At 40.0% G+C, this 15,359-nt stretch overlaps 1 protein-coding gene across 5 annotated transcripts in view; it reads left to right on the forward strand.

Moving 5' to 3' along the window:
* Positions 1 to 15,359, forward strand: part of cnn (phosphodiesterase 4D interacting protein centrosomin) — a 28,139-nt gene that overhangs the window by 4,798 nt on the left and 7,982 nt on the right. For 3 of the 5 annotated variants that reach the window (XM_012488232.3, XM_086907082.1, XM_003690072.4), the window contains exons 2-8: positions 3,819 to 3,874; positions 12,725 to 12,942; positions 13,079 to 13,250; positions 13,357 to 13,496; positions 13,898 to 14,308; positions 14,431 to 14,661; positions 14,777 to 15,130. In XM_012488232.3, the coding sequence (XP_012343686.1) occupies positions 3,819 to 3,874; positions 12,725 to 12,942; positions 13,079 to 13,250; positions 13,357 to 13,496; positions 13,898 to 14,308; positions 14,431 to 14,661; positions 14,777 to 15,130 (1,582 nt within the window). Of the gene's footprint in view, positions 1 to 3,818; positions 3,875 to 9,610; positions 9,834 to 12,214; positions 12,610 to 12,724; positions 12,943 to 13,078; positions 13,251 to 13,356; positions 13,497 to 13,897; positions 14,309 to 14,430; positions 14,662 to 14,776; positions 15,131 to 15,359 lie in introns of those variants that run through there. The other 2 variants (XM_012488234.3, XM_086907083.1) reach the window with 2 other exon arrangements.

Raw genomic sequence — 15,359 nt, forward strand, 5'->3', positions numbered from 1 at the left:
TACTTTGCCGATTACACGAGTCATCTTCGTTGGATACTTCTCTATCCAAACATTTATAGTTTTGCCTCGAAACGAAATTGTAGTGTTTTCGTTATTAAGAAATTCCTTCTAAAGTCGAGTTCTAACAGTTCAAATTTTTTGATGAAATCACAATGTTACACACAGTAGAAAATATTCTTGCTTATTGAATTATCAAGTGATCGACGATAAGAATTATTTAACATACTGTGCAAAACAGTTCCATTTTTATTCCTAACAAATCAGTTGAGAAGCGTAGGAAATTTTTCCATTCGTTTCGGAAAAGTCGTGACATAGGAAGCAATATTGCGACACATCGGACCGAACTGCATCAAATCTACATACTTAGTAACGTTGATCGAGCGTCTCGTGCATTCGTTAAAGCCTTAATAAATTCTTTCGCCCACCAGACACCTACTCGACCAGGCATAAGAATACCAAGTCCCTCTATAAACAACGTTTCCATTCGACAGGGTCGAGCTAATTGTTTAACTAGGCAAGTTAATACGTTTAACGATCCGGTAATTGAGGGAACTTTGCACGTCGACACGAATATGCTCGTTCTGGTATCGTTCAACCGCGTACTGCGCTGTTCGAGAATGATTACTTTCAGTGAAAATACCGTGATGATCCGTTCATCCTTATTTTCTCGTGCTGCTTTTCTCGAAACGAAGATGTTAATGTAACGTATCCTACTTTTTTTTTTTCATCGTTCCATGGCATTGGATGAAATAAAGAAGAATCGTATCCTACGAATCGTAGAATGAAGGTAACCGTTTGGTGATATTCGGTGGTAATTCCACTCGAAGGAAAGAAAAGATAATAGAAAAGTGGAGAAAGACATTAGGGATTCTAGAAGGATAGGTACTGTTAGAAGACTGAAATAGAATAGTTAATACGTGTATAGAGGGACAGCACGGCCAACAATAAGTTAACGGTATCCTTTAATCCTCTATATAAGCAAATCCTTCAGGCTTTTACTATTATTAATGTTTTGGAAGCAAGAGCTACTTGTTTAAAAACAAGTTATCATTGACTTTTTAAATCTTTAAATTTAGATATGGGCAATGTAAATATTTCTTGTTCCATTTTTTCCCCCATGTGATTTGATTTTAAAAATCTTTTTATTTCGATTTCTTTTTTTTCTTTTCTCTTTAACGATTTAAGAAGTTCCGCAAGGAAAACAAACGTTGTGAAAAGCGATTAAAGCTTTCGAATTGCATGCTCCTGTTTCGTTCGGTCCATGCCACCATATCTGCTCACCGGTATTGATTACTTACACAACCACCCCTCCATCTTGCCAGATGACGACAACTGTATACGTCATTTCGTAAAATTGTTTTCGTATTTATCTAATTTCTTTTCAAACTGACGAGAGTAATATATGTTCACAGGATAGGATTGATGCTGATGTGCAGCATCAGCAGAATAAAATTCTAAGCGATGGCGGGAAACGATGAAATTTATCGTTCGTTATTTTCTTTTTTCTTTTTCTATATATAGTTTACTATAAATAAATTCGTTCATACAAAGTGACAAGTATTATCTGTCCACGGTTATCAATGAAAACTTGTTGACTTTGCTGCTCTCAATCAATTTTAACTGTTTTATTTACATTTAATTTTCTTTTTTTTTTTTTTTTTTTTTTTCATAGAAAAATTGTTGGGAATTGATTTCACAGTAAAATATTCGCGTATATATTTTTTTTGCTTCTTCCATATATTATTTATATTAAATTAGATAAAATAAATTCACACGTTTCCAATTAATTTTTATGCACGATAATTCTTTTTCATTTGCATGTTGCGAAATACGTTATGAATTATGTAACACGAATCTCTATTGTTACCAATTGTAGTTTTACGGACAACGCAGATGTATTATCTGATTCTAATTTCATTTCATTTTCTTTTTATAATTAGCTATAAGAATCTCTTCTCGAAAACCGTTCAAATCAAACGCGCATATAAAATTACATAAAAGTTCGCAAACGATAAAAGAGAAGAAAAAATATGAAATATAAAAATTCTCTCGACGAAAACTTGCAATATCGTAGCGCGACGGAATAATTGGCGACCATAGGCTCGTGACTCATCGTTTCTAAATCAACCCTCCTCCTCCTCCCCTCCCCCATCTGCTTTAATCATCAACGTCAACGCCACCAACCCCCGTCGCCCAAAAATCGGACAAACTTTCCATTTCGTCTCGAGTTTAGGACCTCCCGTTCCCAATTAATATATTCCTCCCTCCCTCTCGATTCTCCTCCCCAAAAGCAACCCCGCCTCGTAAAGTGGCGGCCGATAATAATATCACCCGCGGTGTCACCCTCTTCGCCCCGTTCCGGGTCGAGCAACTTCTGAAGCGAGAGCTAAGATTCCGAGAAGTCTGGATTAGTTGTAGCGCGCGTAAAGGGGTTGTGCTTTTAATATACATCGGATGTTGGTCGGGGGGTGGTGGGCCACGCCGTTTCTTCTCCTCTTCACCGAGGTTTTCGCCGAGGTGAACGGGGGATTACGTACCCAAGTCTTCTAAATAGAGGTCTAAAAAAGAGAAAAGTGGTCCCCTCTTTTCAGGGGAAACGGAAAAAGATGAGAAGGTGATGGCACACGCTGGAGGTCTGGCCACGTGACGTGACGGTGTCATTTTTAACTTCGTACTCGGGTTAATTTGTTCCACCTTTTGAGATGTTGTTTTGAAACAACAGAGGAGAGCTAATATTTCTGCACAAGTGTTATTATTGGATTCGTTTCTTTGTTACTTCTTTTTCTTTTCTTTTTTTTTTTTTCGAGTTTAAATTCGATGTTCTTAAGTTTGATCGTATAGGATAAATTGTTCGCTTCGATCCAAGACGGATATGGTGGAAAACGGGAGGGAGGCGAGGTCAATTCGTCCAGACTGCACGGTGCTCGCGAATATATAATAGCCGCGGCTCTTGGAACTTGTTAAAGATCCGCGACAAGAGCAGGCTGGAAGGGGACGTTATCCGTTAATTATTCATTTCGGATTTCAACAGTGGGCCAGCGAGAAATAGCGTTTGGATGAAATCTAAATTAAACCTTTCTGGAAATTCTGCATTTCCTTATTGCTCGTGCCCGGTTTGAAGTGGCCCGCGACTATAAATCACTGACATGTCACGTAAACGGTTTCACATCAACTTAACCTCCCGAGTTCGTTAGAACGTGACGGGAATCGAGATCTGGGTCGAATTTAATTATAAACGAATCGTTTCTTAAATCCTGCCCTGGCAAACGCTTTCACGGATCTGTAATTCCTCGCTCGTTGTTCAGTTGTAATCGTTGTGCAATTAACTCGGTGTTAATTCGTGAATCGAGATTGGCCGAGATGCCTCGAATAGCCGAGAATTCAAATAGTTTGGAATTCGAGACATTCATTTCGACTGATTAATCGCATATCTATGCGCAAACTTGGTCCTTAGGGCCGATGTTTTACTCTTAGCCATCTAGCCGCTCTGGAAATAGAAGGCAACCTTCATCTTGATCCTTTTTAAAAGTTCCATCTCTAATTCGGTCTAAGTCGTACAGTCTATTTCCTATGGAATCAGGAGCCAGCACGTGCCTCCGCTCCATTTTCGGTCCTATTCCGAAAATAAACTGTCTTTAAGCCTCGGTGACGTTCTTTTCATTAACGGAAAATATAAAAAAGCCTTACATTTCCTTTAACGTGTTTTCCTCTTTTTTACATATTTTTTTTAGATATCGTACTATATTGTTCTTTGAATGTCAGAAAATGTTAAAGTTGGCAATCAATGATTGATTAATATTTCCTCTTTCTTGTTGCAGCACAAATATGCCATTGCAGGACATTACGATGAGTCAAACTCTCCCATTAATGAACGGTGAGTACCGACTTTTCATCCCATCGTACGTAGATTTATTAAATTTTTGCCCGATCGATTGAAAATTCTATAACTCGTTGGTAACGAAGAAAACTTTCTTAACGGTCGAAGAAACGTTTCGAATAATCGAGAAAAAAAAAAAAGAAAGAAAAAAGAAATCGTGTTCCCAAAGTGATAGATATTTTTATCCTGGCAAATGACGCGTTAAGCAATTTAACGATTAATGATTCGTTAAAATTTTTTTCAAACCTCTATCGATGGGCTAAGGATGGACCGGATGCAATTTTACGGTGCTCGATCAAGATGGATCGTTGCATAAGTATCGATCGCGTTTATTACTTATAGTCCTGGGACGATCACGTACAGATGTCCCTATCGATTAACCGATTGCTTAAACGGGAGATATATTGGGATTGACAATGGAACGATCAGTTGTCCACCTCTTTCCCCGGTGAAACTATCTTTATTGGCTATTTCCCTCGAGCAATTCGCCCTATGTCGATTAGATAATAGCCGATGAACACCTGATTATCCGAATAGAAAATGATCACTCGTCCTAGAGCTTAATTCGCAAACGCTAAAAATTTATTTTTATATGACCGATACGTCGATGAAAATTTCAAACAAAGAATATTGTACCACGCGTATTTATTTATCGCAATTCGTTCGATTTTACGCAAAATTTATTTAAACTTTTATTCCCATATAACGTTTCGTTTTGCTTTTGTGCATGTATTTACGAGACTGATCGGAATTGACCCAATTTGCGTCATTCGTATATATAACGCCCAAGCAAAAGGAAATTTAAAACGGTCTCCAACTACTCCACACCCATCATGGACCAGTTAAAAACATTCGTTTTATTCGCTCAAAACAAAAAAGAGAAATTCTCGTATCGTCTAATTTCACAATACCGACCGACAAATAACGTCGTTTCAGCGTTATCAACCACAATTTATCGGAAAAAATACTCTACGATACCAGATTCTTCCTTCTTATTTGTATCTATATCGGTCAAAGTTCGAGCATTATTTATTTTTCCATTCGAGCGATATTTAATTGGCGAAATTCTTTCCTATCTAAACAATCATCGATCGAAATTCCTTTCCCATCCGAGAAAGATCCACGGACATTCGTTGCGATAACAAAATAATCCCCGGGACCACTTGATACAATAAAGGCCGCGAGAATTCGCGCAGCGTGGCGTCACACCAAGTTGCATCTATGAAAACGGGGCAACGAACCTTGTTCCACAGCTATTTCACGCGGACACTGTGATCTACGCCGACGTGTGATCTCTCTCGTCCACGATACAGGGATCTTCCAACCACCTTCGAGATCTCTTCAAATTCTTTCCAACACAACGTGAGTTTGCCGCCTCCAATTCATCCTGAGAGGGGTCAGGAAACGATCGAAACACGTCGGTCGATTCATCCGATTTCTTCTCACGCCTTGAAAGAAAGGCAGGGCTGGCCAGCGAGGTTTCTGGCGGAGGGAATCCGTGGCCATTGGCCAAAAGTTTAGCTGCTATATCGGCTCGGCCGCCAGCTTTGCGGCAACGCATAAATTTGGCCGTTGGTAAACGAATCTGTGCCAGGAGCTGGCCGACGCTTCCATCCGCGAGAGGTTTCCGCGATCCATCTGGGATAAAAGATCGCGCGTTGATATAACGCCGATGCCTCCTCGTTTGCAACAGCTGCGGTCAGCCTGCGCTCAATTCCGCCTTCCTATCCCCCCCGATCGTGGCGCATACGGCCGATCCCAGATGGCGCGATTGCGGAAGAATAATTGAAACGATTGTGGCTCTCGGATTAATTAAATTTTACTGGATCTACACGCGCCTCGAGGGACATCTCGGTTAAAGGGACATTGTGCGGAGACAAATTCCACGAATATTCGAGTCTTTCAGAATGGTGGAATTGTGCGTGGTTATCTGCGAGTCCAGGTTATGAATCGACGCCCAGATGTTTCGAGATAACAACGAGCTGATTGTCATCGTCGTTTTACATTTTTCGACCGTTTGGTCATTTTCTTTTCGAAATATTCTTTGGAAATAATAAAGGGTCTCGAGAGATTCCTCGAGACGAGAGATTTACACGTTTTTCGGGATTGTAATTTGTTGCTATTACGGTACTCTCTGGAACGAAGGAAGAGTATTACCCTGCGGTTTTTTACGCGAATTTCCACCCGTTTATATATAGCATGTGAACTTTATTGCATCGTTATAGCGGAATGCGAGACTTCTTTGTAAGTTTTCGAGACGGGCAATTTGCATGTCATCTCCCTTTGAAACACGGGGATGCTAACTGTATAACTTCCATCTGAATCTCTCGAAGAATCGTAGGAAAAAGAATAATTCTGCGAGGAAAATCCGCGATGCGCCCTAGAAAAATGTTTTTTTCGCGTAATCTCAAATTTCAGGAAGCCATGATCCCATTTATTTCTGTAGGTTCCGCGGTCTGAAGAAGGGAGAGGAAGAGAGAGAGAGAGAGAGAGAGCAGGGAGAAAACATGTCGCGACACTGTATTTATTTCTGTAACACGTTGCCCCGTGATTTTGCACCGCGATATCCGCCACCTTTGCGAACAATTTCAACCGTGTGATCTCGTTTCAACATAGGATAAGGATATACACGATGCACACCGGGGTGCATTGTCCAAGCGAGTCGACTGTTTGTTTCTCCAGCTGCTCCAACTCTCCTATCGTTCAAACTTTCTCTCCATCTCGCTCTCGGGAATGCGAAATTTGTATTGAATACCGAACGTTGCTGCGTTGTTAGCCAAACTTTCGATTATTCTGCTTTTATGCCAAACGAACTACGCGCTATCCGTTCTAAATTTTCTAAATTGTGATATTGAAGATGTTGTTCGATTCGAAGTCGATTTGCTCGAGACATTTAAGCGCCATATATATATATACAATTTGGCGAATGGTTAAATGTTTGGTCAAGCTTAATTAGCCCATTTCTAAATTACTATCGCCCGTGTCATTTTCATTTATACTTTGACATGATTGGGATCGAGCCAGACGCCTACGAGTCTACGAAAATCTAGTATCTTTATAAATTGAACGATAGTTTGAGTGCCAATGTTATTTTTACCCTATTATCTACGCGTAATCGTGTTAAAAAAATTAAAAAAAAAAAAAAATTTATTTTTCCAAAAATCGAATTTTTTTAAAAACTTATCCTCGAGCGAACAGAGATTTTTATTGGCCTGAAGTTTCACTTCTACTACGGTTTCCAGCAAATTAATTGACGTGCAGTTTTGTTCGCCATTGTCAATCCTAGGTTTAGGCAAATTTCTTTCAATCAAAATCGAATGTAATATTAACGTCTCCAATATTTATGTCAAACCGTGAAGAAATATGCGAGCAAGAAGAATGCTTAGCTACGCGCGTGTAGATTTGACGTCGTTGAATCGGTAATTTGTAGCTTTATTCCTACTTTTATTGTCCCCGACACTCGCGATACGCGTTCTAAGTTTAGAAGCATGCTAGAGCATGCAACCCGAATGCGCGGTGCAAAGGACACGGAACAAAGTATGATGAATAGATGATCGATAATTCTGCCAATCTTCCATCGTTTTTCCTTCGAGCAAAACGAATTCTCTCGACAAATTTCGAAAAAAATCGAGAAAAGTATCATCTTCCAACATCCCGTGTTAAATCCGTATTAAAATTATCAATTGAAACATTTCCAATTATTTTCTATCGATCGGAATCGATAATTAAAAATTTCGACTATCTGCTCTCAAAGGAAATTGCTCTCAAAAATGTTCTCCAACGAAACCCCAATCCCCTTCTTTATTTTCCCGCTCGATTCGATCGAGTCGATAATTAGACGGATATAATATCGATCAGTTTTCCCTTCGTTCGAGGCGAGCGTTAGCAAAGGTAATACACGGTGTCGCAATACCGGCGGTTAGTTCGAGCGACCGAAAATAGCCGCTTCTGCCCGAATCCGTTTCTGAATCTCCTCCGCGGCCTAAACGATTAATAGGATCGATGGTGAAACCGATGTGAAATTACAATTGCACCAGCTTATGCCCGAGACGATCTCTCGTGACTTTAATTACTACACCAGGTCGTCGGACAGGCACACACCGTGGGCCTGGAGAGTGGCCTGCCAAAATAAAGATAGTTGCTTCTCTCTGGCCTAAATGTGTCATCTATAAATACTCGAGCTCTCCGTGTCTGCTCGACGGTGGCGAGACTCACAAAGTCGATATCACACTTGCACCGATACCTAAATCGCAGAAATTCGTTGACCGGAAGTATCGTTGAGGTTAACACGTTGACTCTACGGGTAATTTAGCCGTCCGACTTTACCGACAGTTTCTCTAACGGACCGCGAGCATCCGGGTGTGTCGATTCTTCGAGAAAATAGAACGTGATCGGGAAAGAGTTTGATCGTAAGACCTTTTTCTCCGAGCGAGAAAGACTCGGTTCTATTATTAAAATGCATAAAACGAAGCTCGATACCTCTTGCTCCTTTGTACCCTGCTCTTCTTCGTAACACGTGTGTGTGTGTGTGTGTGTAAATAGACGATAATTTATATACATATCCACTTGCCGGGGATGGAACACGTGGCGCACGGTTGACACTGCACAGGAACTGCATTAAGGAGTAGAACTCGAGTGGAAACAGGACTCGGTTGAAATTTGAAACGTGCTTGTAACCGTAAGAGGGAAACGCATATTAGGATATGACAGTTTCCTGTGATCAATCTAGCGTATTGGACGTGGAATAAGATTTGCTTCCCGTTTGAAAATCTACTTGTATTACACGTTTCGCTTTTGCGCGGGTGTAATGATATCTAGGTGATTCCGTTTCGAAATCCGTGCGTAAAACGTATGCGGAATAAAGATTCGATCTAAAAATTGAAAGTTTTTATTTACATGTTTATTTTATTGATCGCTCAGTTATTGATCGAGTAAGATCGCGATACAACGAACATTGTCAACTCTGACGGGGTTTCGCAACTCTGTCTGAGAAATTTAAAAATAGTTTGGTGTTTCGACATCTTAAATAAATAATCGATTTAGAAAGAAGATTTGCTATTTATTCCTCTTAAAAATATACGAATATATACTGTGGAAAATCATTGATTAAAAACAAATAATAATTTACAACAATGATAAATTCTCTAATCTTGGATAAAATACTGCTACTTTTCATTAATGTTTCAGAATAACCGTCTCTGCTACACGATTTGATATAATTTACAATCGTAGTCGTCAAATTTATTTTTAAGAAATCTTCAAAATAGTATCAGTAATAAATATTTATGAATTTAGAAATTTTTATTTTTCCTTCACATCCGATAACCGAAATGAGATATTATAAATTAGGTTTTCTCTTCCTGTACTTGAAGGGTAACAAAAGAAAGTACAATCTGTAATGAATTTTACGAGCTAAACACTTTTACCTGAAAAAAATTTCACTCGCAGGTATTCATCGGAACAACATAACAATAAAACAAAGGGAGATTTGCAAAAGGTCCGAGTAAAATCCAGGTCCCCGAAGAAATAATCTTGGGGAAGAATGTCTAAACTGGTCGAAAAGAGATTGACAATTTTTCCAAAGCCTCCGTGTTCCATTGTTTCGTGCAGCTGCGCTTCGAAGAATCCTTGAAACGTTTGACTATACGAAGCACGATATATGCTCTGAATATAATTTTAACTGTACGTTATTGCGATGTAAACTTTGGCGCTGCTCTGCCATTCTATCTCAGTTTGCGTTTGCACGGTCGTCACGGGAAGACGTGAAATATCTCGATCCGACAATCCAAGTGCTCTTCCCTTCACTTTTTATTCGTGTTTCGATCGGTGCTGGAATAGGCCTTAAAATGTAACTCTTCGCGGAAGATTTCACGTGGCATGGGATGTGGTAGGTCGCTCCCTGACACTTCGAACACCGTCATCCAGGACAGACCTATACAAGTTCACGTCATGTTCGGTACGAAAATAATGATATTAATAACAGTTTGTAACAACTCTTATACGTATGTTATTTTAATCGCATTTGTCGAGACGTGAAAAGTGTGTGCGACGAGAGATCGAATCGATTAAAATTTTTATTAAATTGTGTCATTCGATATACCATGTAGTTCGGTCAAGGATAAATCGAACCTTTTTGCCAATGTGCCGATCTATCGATGAACGATCGTAATAGAGGAAAGAAAAAATTTATATCGAATTACGTAACACGAGTTGCTCCGTCGATAACGCGATTGCTTTATCTTTAAAATTGTCTGCCCGCGCACGAGTAAGAAATATTCTTACGTTTCGAGAAATTAAAGGAAAAGGAAAATAATCGTTGAAATTATTTAATCGACGTATTTTCAATACGTATCTCTCTCTCGACCTTGAATCTCTTTGTGTCCCACCGAAGAAAGAATAAAACCAATCAACTACATATTTATATACCTTGCTGAATGCATCCAATGGCGGTCCCTGTTCGCGATGATTTACACCGCACAAAGAAAGGTCGTGTCGCAAACTGCCGAGCTTAATAGACCGTATTAAAGCACAAATGGCAGCACGTATTCCGTTTCTTTGCCCTCTGGTTGCTTCGTTACCACACAACATATCATCGAGATACCTTATTTTCATTCGTCTTTCCTTTATGCTTCAATGATTTTTATTCCACGACCCGTTCTTTCAAAGTACACGCGTCGTCATTGAGATGCCCTCGAATCCGCTCCAATGCAATTTCACCGGGGTTCGTGGATATTTTCAACGGAGAATTATCGAAATTCGATATCGTTCGCGACTGTATCGGTGTATCGAATGCGATTTAAAATGCTTGCTTCGTCCGAACTCGAGCCACCTTTTTTTCACGGCGACCTTCATTCTCCCTCCTTCCTCCTCCCGAACTGTTAATTAGAATTCAATCATACCTTCTCGCGAGATCGAGAAAGCTGCGAAACTTTCGATTCGATAAAGATCGAGTGCTAAAGAGATGCTAAAAGGTAGCGTGATTCCAAGAATTTATCAATTCATCCAATTTATCTCTGACCGAATGTGATTTCCTCTTTCTGAACGTGACAAACGTTCAGTTTCGCGCCAATTATTCCAATATGCGTCTCCGTTGAAGTCGCATTTCACGGCCGATTCGAGAAGGGGAGGGTGTCGAAAACGGACACGATCGGAGGGAGGACTAGCTAACGAACTTGGGGACGAAAGGAAGAGAAAGGATGTAAAAATGTGCGCGAAACGAGGAAGAGGCGAGGAGGCTGAAAGGTTTAACGGCGCTTGGTGACGCGCCAAAAAGATTTAAAAGGGTGGAAGACGGCGGCGCCCGTTTAGCATCGCGAAATTGGCACGTAGGCTCGGCCACGAATTCGAGAATAGGATCGATTCAACGTTCAATCATTGCAACAAGCGCATCTGGAGAAAAACGTATCCCCCTTGATCGATCTTCAACCTGTGAACTTCGCCGGATTAGTCACCGGATCCTTCCCTTAAAAGGGATCTAATCGCTTATCTTTCGCTTTCGCGTTCGTTTCGAGAAGTCGTCGTGTTTGCATTACGAGCGATTTTCACCGTAAACGGGACTCGTCCCTTTGCTCCGTCCACCGATTCGAACGCGCTGTCCAAGTATATTTCAAGTTGGGGCTACTTGCGCAGTACTTCAGACCGAGTTATTTCGAATAAGAGACAAAAAGCAAAAGTCCGTTCGTTCCATTCATTGTTGCGAACAATTCTTTTTTTCTTAATTAGATTAAACGTCGTCGTCCAAAATGAAGGGAAAATATATTTCAGGCTGGAGCTACTCGCGGATCCAAACCGAGTTATTTCGAATGAGAGATAAAAAGATACGAAGCAAAAGTCTGTTCGTTCCATTCATTGTTGCGAATAATTTATTTTTTCTCAATTAAACGAAATGTCGTTGTCCAAAATGAAGGGAAAATATATTTCAAGCTGGAGCTACTTGCGGATCCAGAGTTATTTCGGATAAGAAATAGAAAGATACGAAGCAAAACTCTGTTCGTTCATTTGTTATTGCGAATAATTTTTTTTTTTTCTTAATTAAATTAAACGTCATCGTCCAAAATGAAGGGAAAACATATTCGAAGTTGGACTACCAGAGTTATTTCGAACAAGCAATAGAAAGCATATAAGAATGTGCTTCGGTTCATTTGTTATTGGGAATAATTATTTTTTTCCCTTGACTGAATGAAATATCGTTGGGGAAGGGAAAATATCGATATCGAAAATCGACACGATATTCGAGTAAAATTGAACATTATAACGATATCTTTTCGATCGATCGTTAAATTCGATCGTAAAGGTAACCTCGATAAAATGATAAATGAGAATTTGCAGCTTCTTGTCATCGATAGCTCGTCTTTTATCCTGTCCACATTCGATTCGAACAACTTCAATTCCATTAGTCAAGGGACGGGTTAGGGGCAGGAACTGTCATCATCTGTAAACGCGATCGCGCAAAATTTGGGTACTAAATGACCAACACGTAAATGTTAAAGATAACGTTGCCTGCACCGGATCGATGTAATCGTGTTTCTTGTCTCTGTATTCGGATCGGTGATTCGTCGACGGACTATTAACGAGGGCAACGAGGGTGAAAAAAAAAAAAAAAAAAAAAAAAAAACTCTTACGAAATTCGTGGTAAATTTTCATCGAGAAGAAATGACTTAGAAAAGAGATGCACTCGTGTTGACGCGGCCCCACGTACGGTGTATTCGTATCTGCTCTATTAATTATGGAAAGTAAGAAGTTGTGTTATTTACTAATGTTGTCGTATCGTTGTTGAACGTGTCGGGGAGGGGGGGAAAGGGAAATTGGACAAATTAAAATATGCTTCTCGTCGATGTTCTGTTTTAGGTGGAAACGTGAGATCACCCGGGAAAACCTCCCCAGCGGGGATGATTGGAAGCAGAGAGGGGACAGGAATTGGTCGAACGATGAAGGAATACGAGGATCAATTGGAGGCCCTTAAAAAGGAGAATTTCAACCTTAAATTGCGGATCTATTTTCTCGAGGAGCGGATGGGGATTACGTCGGCTGATGAAAATGCGATAAAGAAAAATATTGAATTGAAGGTTTCTCATAGAATTTACAATTCTTCTCTCTATTCTTTACATATACTTTTGCCCTCCATAGAGGAAGAAAAATTTGCTCTCCTAATTAAACGTCGTTTTTATCAAGCGCCAATGATCTGTTTTGTTGCGTTATCAGGTCGAAATTGAATCGTTGAGGAAAGAGTTGGTCGAGAAACAGGAACTTCTCAGCCAAGCGGCAAAAGCGTTCGAATTAATCGAGGAACAGAAAGAAGTTTCCTCGCGGAACCAAGCTCAGTATCAACAATCGCTTGAGAACGAACGGGAAAAAATCAGAAAGCTCGAAAAGGGTATGCCATATCATATATATCTTCTAGAAAACGTTATCGCGCTTCTAAATTTCTAAATGGAATGACAATTTTTTTTTTCTTTTTCCCTTGTTCTTTGTTGCGACAGAATTGGCCGAATACCAAGAAAAAATGGTCGATGCGTCTATCTATTACAAGGAAGCTTTCGGAATTACGCCGGAAAAGGCGTTGGAAAACGAGGAGAAATTGCATCAAATGGAGGAGCTCGTTGCATCTCTAGAAGCTGAGGTAAAACGACCATAAAAAAAAAAAAAAAAAAAATCGTATCTTTCTGGAGAATATATCCTCGAAAAAAGTCGAATTCTTCTCGATCCAAGATTTTATAATTAATAGAAAGTTAATAAACGCATAAATTTTCGATCGTCCTATTTACAATATAATTTTCTCTTTTATCTACGCTATTTCAACGCTATCTTCATTACACTTCCTTCACCGCGAAAGAATTATTTGATAAGCGAGTTATCGTCGTTGTTTGAAAAAGAGGAGAAAAAAGAAAAAAAGAAAGGAAAAAAATTAATCAGTATGTTTTCGTTCGTTCGCAAATACGCATCTTCTCCGACTCGATTGTCCGTTCCGAATACCAACCAACGGCGGAATATTATGGAATATTAATTGGCGTATGAACGTAGGTGAAACAGGTGACGGCCAGTTTGGAAGAGGAACGCGTGTGGGCGCAAGAACTCGAGAGCGAGCGGGATGAATTCAGACAACGTTTAGAGGCTGAGACGCGTTTGAAAGAGAATTTGGACGCGGAGAGGCTGGAAGACATTGGGGCGCTACGGGCGAGAGTAAAAGAACTGGAGGAACATCTGTTGAAAAGGGACACTGTCGTGCAGCAGTGCAAAAACGAGCTGCTCGAGAAAGAAAGAGTCATTAAGGAAAAAAATTTACAGCTGGAAGAGAGGTGTCGGCTGTACGAAGAGTTGAACGCCGTTTCGGAGAAAAGGAAGAAGCAAGTCGATCAGTTAAGGGTTTCTATAAAAACCAGGGACGATGCCCTCACCGACTTGAACAACAAACATCGCGCCCTCCTCTCTCAAGTAACGTATCATCAAATTACATCTATCTATCTATTACGATATTTGTAATAATTTTATCTATCTATTTTTTATTTTTTAACGATAAAAAAAAAATAATATCTTTTATGATATTACGATTGCAGTTCGAGAACGGATATGCGAAAAGATTATCACCCCCTAATAGTCCGTCGACCGTGAATCCAAACGAAGATCCGTTGCAAATGAGAATGGGACAAAAGGTAACTATCCAAGGAATGACGAAGAGAGTAAACACTTGTCTCGATTGGGAACCAAATCGAGAAAGGTCAACGAGAATGAAGTCGCCGGTGCACGGTTTAAGTGGAGAGATCAAAGACGTGAGAGATTTAATCAAGGTTCGCAGAAACTTTCTTCTTGCCTGTTCTTGAGCTCACAATTTATACGTACTCTCGATCCTAAAACCTCTGATCCACGTAACTTATTCGAACGAAACGTATCTCTCTGATTCAGGAAATAGAAGATAAGGAGAGTGAACTGAAACGTCAAGAGGAAACGAGAAAGCAGTTGGTATTGAAATTATGCAATATGCAGAAGCACGTTGAAACGACCGATTACAAATTGAAAAAACTAGAGGGTGAACACGAGAAAGCGATCAAGACTATTCAAGGTTTTATGGAGAGACAGCAACAATTGGAAAACACGAAGTTAAGGAAGGAGCAGAAAATCATGGAGTTGGAAATCGAATTGAACAGGCTGCGAGAGTGCGAGAGCTTGAAGGCCTCGAGGGATGGCCACAATCAATTCGTTCGAAGAGACTTCAGCACCGACATGACAGATGATCCAGAGCGTGATCCCAACACTCAGGTCGACATCATGATTTTTCGACTCTGCATGCTTGTCTCTACGTTTCTGAAGAATCATACGGTGTTCAAAATTTGTTCCTTAGGCTTGAAGCTCAGTTTCGAAATTGTCTCGAAATTTTTCATTTCCCTCGTGGGCATTTAATTTAATCGAATTCAATTTTTGGTGAATGGTCGAGGAATGCTGTATGAACCGTTTCGCAAATGTAGAGACAACGATTTGGATTGCAAAA

Source organism: Apis florea, unplaced genomic scaffold, assembly GCF_048593485.1.
Source record: "Apis florea isolate Af1SG1 unplaced genomic scaffold, ASM4859348v1 contig_24_pilon, whole genome shotgun sequence".
NCBI lineage: Eukaryota > Metazoa > Arthropoda > Insecta > Hymenoptera > Apidae > Apis > Apis florea.